General features: G+C 45.9%; 1 protein-coding gene across 1 annotated transcript; it reads left to right on the top strand.

Annotated features, from left to right (window-relative positions):
• The first annotated feature begins 4,448 nt into the window (after positions 1 to 4,448).
• Positions 4,449 to 7,377, top strand: LOC112655406 (C-C motif chemokine 2). The gene is made up of 3 exons (XM_025440523.3): positions 4,449 to 5,610; positions 6,362 to 6,479; positions 6,849 to 7,377. The coding sequence occupies exons 1-3, from the start codon at positions 5,352 to 5,354 to the stop codon at positions 6,958 to 6,960; spliced, it is 489 nt and encodes a 162-aa protein (XP_025296308.2). The 5' UTR covers positions 4,449 to 5,351; the 3' UTR covers positions 6,961 to 7,377.
• The last annotated feature ends 2,003 nt before the right edge of the window (positions 7,378 to 9,380 follow it).

Below are 9,380 nucleotides of genomic sequence, written 5' to 3'. Positions count from 1 at the left end.
GCCTGGGGCTCTTGCCATGTTTCCAGGTGGTCTCTCCTTCCTCTCCCTTCTTTGGCTCTTTCTCCTCATGTTTCTTTCCTCTTTTCTACCTGTGTTTTTTTTTTTTTTTTTTCTACCTGGCCAGCACAGCCTCTGCTTTGTATAGCCTATGATTTCACCCAGGGTTGTCCAAATACAGGCTGGGAGGGCTGGGCGGGACAGCTTAGAAAAAAGAAATATAGGGGCACCTGGGTGGGTCAGCAGTTGAGAATCTGCCTTTGGTTCAGGGCATGATCTTGGGGTCCTGGGATGGAGTCCTATATCTGGTTCCACACAGGGAGCCAGCTTCTTCCTCTTCCTGTGTCTCTGCCTCTCCCTCCACGTCTCTCATGAATAAATAAATAAAATCTTAAAAAAAGAAAAAAATACAGCTTTCCATAGAATAATTACAGATTGTGATTCAGCGGGTCTGGGGTAAAGACCAGGACTCTCTATTTTTATAGGTTCACTGGTACTTAATTATTTGGAAGGCATGGATGCCTTTGCTAATCTGATGGAAACTATGGTCTCTCTCTCTCTCTAGAAAAACACACAATCACATAAATGTGGAAGACGATTCTAGATAGTTCTTGAAACCTAGACAAGAGCCACAGAGAAGAACCCTGGTCTGGACAGAATGAACTACTCAATCGCTCCCCACCCTGACCAGCATTTCCCATGCTTAACCCTTTTAAGCTTTGTTCTAGCAGGACCATGGCCCAGTATTCATCATCAGCATCACCTGGGAGCTGGTTGGAAATGCAGGATCTCAGGCCCACTCAAGACCAGAGATTAGAATCTGTGCTTTAACAGATTTCCAAGAGGATATACAAGGGCTTTACATTTGCTGCAAGTCTGCTCCAAACTGTGCCCCCCACCCCGTTGAACAATCTCCCAAGCTTCAGAACCTGCCAACCCTCACACTCATCTCAGAGGAGCCACTGCGTAGCCTTCTCTGAGCCCTTAGGGGGGACTCACAACCCGGCGTCTATCCAATTACTAGCTGTGGTGTGAACGTTCCCTTAAAGCAAGGATTCAGTAAAGGTTGGAAAATGCTTCTCTGTTTCTACCCGCCAGCTTTTCCTGACCTCTGTTTCCCTGTTTCCCCCAGCTCAGCACCTTTACAAGGGCATCGCAGGTGTGCTCACCAGTCCCCCTGATACTGCTCAGGCCACCCTGGTTGAGGAGATTCCCCCAGTGAGGAAAGCGACTTCTTCCCTACTCTGCTACCCTTAGTTATGGTTTCTCGGAGGGGCTGCGGCCCCCCCTCACCCTGCGATTATCCTAACAGTTTACTTACACTCACCCCCTCACCCAAGGCAGCCCCTCACTGTAGAGCTCCAGTGCTGTTGCATGAGAACTGGCCCAGAGCAGTCTAAGTGGCAAGCCCCTGGCTTGGCTGAGACACCACTCCCTTTCCCCAACCAACCCAGGCAACTGCAGGTCAATCTTTTCCTTTCTTTTCCAGAGGCTATCTCCACCTCCCTGACCACCTCCATCCCCCCACTGCACCCACCACCACCATGGTGTACCCCTCCCCCACCCCCAAAGTATCCTTGGCTCCTTCATGCAAATAAACCTGGGTCAGAGCCATCCCCACAAATGCCTACACACTGAAAGCTTGGGGGGTGAACTAAACTCAGCCCCACTTCCCATGGGTACTTAATCATTTCTTCTGGAAAATAAGCTTCATGTCTGATTCATGTAGCCCAGTCCCCTTCCTGGTGCTCTGCACAGAGTAGATGCTAACTGCAGGAGTGCTCTGATAAGGAGACAGTGCAGGATGTGAGCAAAGGTGCTCACTGAGGGCCCAGAAATGGACCCACACTCTACTATGAGTCTTCCATGTCACTGCAGGCCCACCAGTGACTCTTTCTTGGCCTCACTTTCCTCATCAAGGAAATAGGAAGATGATCTCTAAGGTTCTATGCTGATCTGACATTCTGTACAGGAATAAAGAACGGATTTCTAGCCCTCAAAAGGACAAGGATTGTAGAGCTGGAGGCCCAGGAAAATAGGCTCTGGTCCACCTGGAGCCAAGAGCTAACCTGGAAGGAGACCTGGGGGAGGTGTCTAGGAAGGATCTCGCCACTGCAGAGTCCACTGGATATCTCACTCAAAGGCCAGGAAAGGGGCAGAGGAAGTAGAGGCAAGGGGGTGCCATGCTAGATGGGGAGGGGAAACAAGTGACCTTCAGAAGAGAACTAAGGCAGGGGGCTAGGTGCTGTCTGCTGATATTTCTAGAAAGCTCAGTCTTAGTTCCTCTTTCCATCACCCCTGACAGTGAGTGGGAGTTGGGGGTGATGACAAAGGTCCACGCGGAGGGTGCCTATGGGGAGCCAGCCGACTGAAAGGAAGGAAAAGAGATTAATCATCAATTAGAACTTATCCATTCCTCATCTCTGAGTTGATGTGCAAAGGGTCCCAGGGGGACTGCATATTCTAGGGAGCTGCCAAACTTTGACCCTGCCTCCCTCAATGCCCATCTTTGGGCTTTTCCCTTGTATGCTTCTGAACAGGGACCCAACCCAGATCTTGCACTGGGACATTCCCAGCACAGCCCCACGTGAGATGGCCCTGGCTCCAGTCCCAGCATCTGGAATGCAGGCTCCAGCCAAACGCATTATTTTCCATGGGATCCGGGAACTTCCAAAGCTGCCTCAGAGTGGGAATTTCCACTTGTTTCTCCTCCTCCGTGACTGACCTTCCATCTGAAGTGAGCATCTCAGCTTGACAGTGGAAGTGGGAGGGAGATAGCTATCAAAAGACTTTCTCTTCTGATTCCCACCGTTTCATCTTGGATCTGTTTATTGTCTCACACTTGTAGAAACCAAGTCACTTTCCAAAACTAATGATCCTTCTTGGAAATAGGAACTTAGTTTCAAATATTCAGACATCCATCTAAATATTCCAAAAAGCCAAGGAGATTTTCTGTGTGATCACAGGCCAGGTGGCTCCCCTCTTTGAAATACAGTTTCCTTGTATCAAAGAGAAGATGTGACAGTACATCATCTCTCTAGGTTTTTTAGTTCCATAGTCCTAGGACTGACCATGACATGACTGAACCAGGATCTCAACATCTTTAAACTTGTTAACCTGAACAGAGCCCAAAAAATGAGTGAATTCCATAGGGCAATGGGATACAATCCTTCTAGCTCATGGTAAAGGACACTGAGAGATTAGGGAAGAGTTTCCATTAATATGAGGGAAAACTTCTTGGAAGTTAAGGTGAGGTGATCTGGGAAGACGTGGGTGAAAAGTCTACAGTCTATATTACTAAAAATGTTTTATTCATCTAAGAAAAATGGATTGAGCCATTGGCAGAGCACTGAGCCAAACACTGAGGGCTTTCAATGAGGACGTGGGTGGGGTGGGGTGGGGCTAGGATTAGAGGACTAGCAAGATCCAAGCAGAATGAAAATAAGGCTCCAGGAGAGGTGCAAGCAAAGCAGCACACAGATTGACTTGTTCTCTCTTCATTCTGGTTTTTTGTTGTTGTTGTTGTTTTTTAATCATACCCAAGAGTCTAGAATGGTCTCCCTGCAGAGTTGCTGCTCTCAGATTCTCTAGGAAACCAATAGCCATGGTGAGACATAAGCCCAAGCACCCAGGAATAAGGATTCTGGAATTAGTGTGTGCTGGGTGGAAAACCCAGCTTCACATGCTGTTGCCTATGGGATCCTGGACAAGTTGTTTACCTTCAGTTTCCACCCAAGGAAGTTGGGTTGTTTGGAGGACTGAGGCAATGCTGGGAAGCACCTTAGCACAGTGCCTGGCTCTTGAGAGGGACTCCAAATTGGTGGCTCTCCCTTTTCTTTGCCATTACTGGCCACTGACTCTGAACCAGACACAGTCATTTGCTCAGTAGGACCCATTCTTTTTTTATAAATGTAGTGATTGGCAAGTATTTCTTCCGGGAAGCTCTGTGCATTTTATAGGCATTGTCTCAATGATCTTATAAGAAAGAAGACTCACGGGATCCTTGGGTGGCGCAGCGGTTTAGCGCCTGCCTTTGGCCCAGGGCGCGATCCTGGAGACCCGGATCGAATCCCACGTCAGGCTCCCGGTGCATGGAGCCTGCTTCTCCCTCTGCCTATGTCTCTGCCTCTCTCTCTCTGTGTGACTATCATAAATAAATGAAAAAAAAATTAAAAAAAAAAAGAAAGAAGACTCACTAGATCCTTCCATGACTACTGGGCAAAAGTCAGGCAAGCTCAGAAGCACGAAGCAATGGAATGAGAATTCTAGGCTTGGCTCAGCCACTAAGAGGCCTCAAGGAATCCTATCATATTTGCAAAAGAAAAGAATTCACTGAAAGCAGTGTGAAGGTCTTAAAGGTTTTATGACTGTGATGCTGGGGTTTTTGAGGCTATCTAAGGCAGAGCTGCAGCACTAAGGCAGGCATTTGAATCCTGTAACACTGTTTCTAGGCTCACTTGGGCTCCCTGGGAAGCCAGTTTGGATCTGGGATACCTGCAGCCACAGAAGGAGATGCTCTTGCCCACTGCTGCCTGCCTTGCTAACTGCAGACTCTACATCCCAGTGACTTAACCACCAGGAGATGTCCGCTTGTTTGGCAGATGTGGAGGAGGACAGAGGGCACTCAGGTATATTACCAGGTGGCTGGTTGAAGGATGTGTCGTGGTGGTGATGCACAGACACTGGGTTTTACACTCAGAACCTTGACAGTTTACTTCACCCCTCTGTGCCCTCAGTTGTCTGATCAATAAAAAGGGAATTAATAATACCTACTGAGTGGGGCTGGAGAATTAAAAGATTTAGCATTTGTAATGGGTGTAGAATATTCCCGGCACACAGTAAACACTGTATGAGTATGACATGGAAATGTCTTTGTAGCACTACATGATCTATATGGCTTCTTCCAAGTATTGAACCCAATGATTCTTAGGATTCAATTCTATGGTTACCAATTCTTATAGTTGTACTAAGCTTCGATTATGCCCCTATCCTGGATTTTAAGAAGCAAATGGATTTAGTACACTGCTGGGGAGCCCACCAAAGGCATCGGGACCCTTTCCTGCTTGAAAACCCTGTGGGCTGTTGCCTAAAGGTAGGTAAGGGGGAGCACCAGATGCCATTATCTCTCGTGACCTCTGTTTCCTTGATTCCTCATTTACTGCAGTTTTCACTTCAGAGAAAGTGGAATTCCTAAGAATAATCTGCTTTGTTCATGTCTGTGGTCGCTCTGCACACCACCCACCTCCATTTCTTTTGGTCTTAGCAGCAGATGGAAAAAGTGCCCAGTCCAGACTCACTGCTTCCCTCCTACTTCCTGGAAACCTCCCAGGGAACCACACTTACTCAGCACATTTATGCTTCCACTTCATCATTCATTGAGAATGATGCTGCCCTGGGCCAAACTTTCTCTGTTAGCTCCACCCTCTTTGTTGGAAATAAAAGGCAGGCAGAGCCGCCAGAGGGGCCAGAGGAGCAGAGAGGCTGAGACAACACAGAAACCTCCAGCTCTCACATCCAAGCTCCCTGCTCTCCACGACATGAAGGTCTCCGCAGCGCTCCTCTGCCTGCTGCTCATAGCCGCCGCCCTCACCACCCAGGTGCTCACCCAGCCAGGTAAGCCCCTCTCTCTTTTGTTTTGAAGCCCATCACCACATCTCTGGCTTCTCATGGGCCACTAGAGCAGGAGCATCACCCACAGTTCCACTTCCAAGATCAGGAAAGTCAGAGAAGGACAAGGAGGAAGGCTGATCACACAGGTGCTCCTGGGAATTCCAGCCATGGACACCAAATCCAGTCCCTTCCAGGGTTCCAGCTCTGCACTCATGCCCCTAGTGCAGATACTACCTTGGGTCCTTGAACTGGGGTGATCGAAAAGAGGGGGCCTCTGGTGGAGGGTGTGCAGAGTATTTCCAGATGTGATGGAGGGGAAAGGAGGAGACAAGGATCTGAACTGTGCTTCATTCAGTCCAGCATCCAGAGACAGGGCTCTGCAGAGGCAGTGGGTATCAGGGAAGCTCATGACTTGGAGCCTAGTGGGGGACCCTGAGCTGATCTTTTCTGGCCCTGACAATTTAGATTATTTGTTCCCTCCAGGATGTTTAAGGATGTTCCCAGGAATTATGTAGATTTAACAGCTCCCTTCGCTCTGTTCATTATCAATGCTATGTACCCATTACAAAGCAGAGGAAACTGAGTCAGCATTACATTCCAACTCTGAAGCACAAGCAGAAATACTGGGATTTATGGTCCTACCTCTATTCCTGACTTCCCTTTGCCTTCCTCTTATTACTCCTTTCTGCTATGATTAAGATCAGAAGAATCTAGTCCATCCTAAAGTGTTTTTTCTTTGTGGTCTTATTTTCAGATGCAATTAATTCTCCAGTCACCTGCTGCTATACACTCACCAATAAGAAGATCTCAATTCAGAGGCTGGCCAGCTATAAAAGAGTCACCAGCAGCAAGTGTCCCAAAGAAGCTGTGATGTAAGTTGAGTACACTCACCCTCTCTGGTCCATTTCTTCCTCGGGCAACAAGGAGAAAGCCTGACGAACTTAGGGTCAGAGACTTAGAGCATCTAATCTAATATCCAAAGGTGCCCAATGGGGAAATTGAGGACACAAGAGAAAAAGTGACTCCCAACTTTTTCTGGGTGCTTATGCAGACCCTTCCAATTTCTTTAGCAGGAGGTCAGGATGGCCCCATCTATAGGAACAGCTTGCCCTAGGTGCCCTCTTTCCACCTGCTTTCCTCTTCTTATTCCCATGGCAGCTCCATAGAGCAGAATGGGCTCTAGTCCTAGGCAGAGATCTCAGTGGAACTCCATCTAACCGTATTGTCTCTCTCCTCCACAGCTTCAAGACCGTCCTAAACAAGGAGATCTGTGCTGACCCCAAACAGAAGTGGGTCCAGGATTCCATGGCACACCTAGACAAGAAAAGCCAAACCCAAACTGCAAAGCCATGAATACTCACTCTGAAATGGAAGAATCTGAAACTAATTTATTTTCTTCTAACCTTCCCTAAATGCCCTCTGATATTATTTTATTATAATTTCAAAGAGTACAAACTTTGTTTATTGATATGCACACAATGCCTTAAGTAATGTTAATCTTATTTAAATTATTGATGTTTTAAATTTATTTTCCCCAAATACTAGTGTATTTTTTAAAATATGGAGACTTGGAAATAAACTGCTTTCCTCTGGGGGCCCCAGTTCTACCCCTGGGATGGTGTGAGGGTCCTTGCAAGGATCATTAATGCAAGACTATGTTTTAAATTCTAAAGGATTAAAAAAAAAAATTCTAAAGGATTGCTGAAAATACTATTGTGGGAATGTATATTATGTAACTATTGATCAATATATATATATTTTTGTATAAAACCTGACTTTTGGCGTTTTCTTGAAGGAAATTAAAAAGCTGAGTGTAATCTTGGAGATGAGGGAGGACCATGGTTGCAGAGGGTGGACTCGGTGTTGGGAAGAATGATAATATGTCTTGGCCCTGGTCTTTTCCACTGAGTAGGCTCATCTGAGTGCCTATAGAAGAATTTTTAAGGCAGGACCCAGGCAGGCATTCCAGCCCTACCATTCAGGTCCCTGAGACCAACTGCCCACATCCCAGCTACTCTCATCACATGTTCAGCAACATCCTTATCTCCTTTCTCATAATCCTTGACCCCTGTCTTCAATCTCTCCCATAATTTAATGCTACTGCCCCCTAACTGGGATACTTTCCCTCAACCTCTCCCCATCTAAATTCTCCAGCTTGGAGTAATACAGACACCGCAGACTTTGGGAAATCAAGGAGAGATTAAATGACCATTGATAAAATGATTAGATTAGGATTTCATAAAGAAGATATGACTTGAACTTATCCTTGATGAATCCTTGATGAATGCACAAGATTTTTCTAAAAAAATAAATAAAATCTTTAAAAAGGAGAGTGCCTGAGGGGCTTAGTCAGCTGAACGTGTCTAGCTGTTGATTTTAGCTCTGGTCATGATCTCAGAATTATGAGATCAAGTGCCATGATGCTCAGCACAGACTCTGCTTCGTCCTTCTCCCTCTGCAACTCTTCTTGCTATTGCTTATACGGTCTCTTAAATAAATAAATAAATAAATAAATAAATAAATAAATAAATAAATAAATAAATAAAATCTTAGAAAAGGAGAAAGAAGAATGGAGGCAAATCCCTAGAGGTAGAAATGATGATGGCCTGTACATAAAAGAGGGTGAAAACCAATCAGATGGGAGCTGAAGTCCATGTCCGTGTCAAATGATGGTGAAGTTTAGAAAGGAAAGTTGAGTAAAGGATTCTGAATGTCAGTGTAGTAAGTCAGTACTCACCCTCATAAGTTAAACGGAGATATTGAAAATGTTTGGGCCAATGAGGAAGGACATGCCATGTGTGAAGGTTCAGAGATGAGTCAGTAAATGTAACTTACTGGCTTCATACAAGCCTAGAGAAATATGGACAAAGGAGAAGCTACTGCCATGATCCAGGCAAGAGATGATGAGTGACTGAATATGGAGCCCAAGAAGCAGCTTTGGAGAAGAATGAAATAGGTAGAATGAAATGCTGTGCGTTGTAGTTGGAGAAGAAGGACTTGTGACTTAGGACATGGAAGTCCCTTCTACAACTCACAATATAAGGCAGTTTCCCTGAAAACCAGAATGTATTTCTCTCCCCACTATCCCTATTTCCATCCAAGGAGCTTGGGATCATCCAATTACATGAATAGGCTGTTTTTTCCTGAATGTCCACCTAAGGTCTATACTCCCTTTCATGGCATTTGACCTGCCTGTGAGATATTTGATCCACCTAGGCACAGAAAGCCCTTCCACTAAGGAAGGGAGATATCTTGCCCTCCTTTCCTTTTAAAAAAAGATTTTATTTATTGGGATGCCTGGGTGGTTCAGTAGTTGGGCATTGGCTCAGGGCATGAGCCCGGAGTCCTGGGATTGAGTTCTGCATTGGGCTTGCTGCAGGGAACTTGCTTCTCTCTCTGCCTATGTCTCTGCCTCTCTCTCTGTGCCTCTCATGAATATATCCTCTTTATTTTTTTTAAATATTTATTTATTTATTTATTTATTATAGACATACAGAGAGAGAGAGAGAGAGAGAGAGAGGTAGAGACGCAAGAGGAGGGAGAAGCAGGCTCCATGCCGGAACCCCAACATGGGACTCAATCCCGGGACTCCAGGATCACTCTCTGGGCCAAAGGCCAAACCACTGAGCCACCCAGGGATCACAATGTATCTTCTTTAAAAAGAGATTTTCTTTTTTAATTTATTTTTTATTGGTGTTCAATTTACTAACATACAGAATAACACCCAGTGCCCGTCACCCATTCACTCCCACCCCCCGCCCTCCTCCCCTTCT

Source organism: Canis lupus, chromosome 9 (assembly GCF_003254725.2).
Source record: "Canis lupus dingo isolate Sandy chromosome 9, ASM325472v2, whole genome shotgun sequence".
NCBI classification, from domain to species: Eukaryota; Metazoa; Chordata; class Mammalia; order Carnivora; family Canidae; genus Canis; species Canis lupus.
This window is presented reverse-complemented; position numbering and strand designations above follow the sequence as displayed.

Excerpts from the sequence above, each read along its gene's own strand:
- LOC112655406 (XM_025440523.3), top strand. The coding sequence starts at position 5,352 with ATGCTTCCACTTCATCATTCATTGAGAATGATGCTGCCCTGGGCCAAA. Across the intron at positions 5,611-6,361 it reads CCAGGTGCTCACCCAGCCAG|ATGCAATTAATTCTCCAGTC; the intron begins GTAAGCCCCTCT and ends TCTTATTTTCAG. Across the intron at positions 6,480-6,848 it reads TGTCCCAAAGAAGCTGTGAT|CTTCAAGACCGTCCTAAACA; the intron begins GTAAGTTGAGTA and ends TCTCCTCCACAG.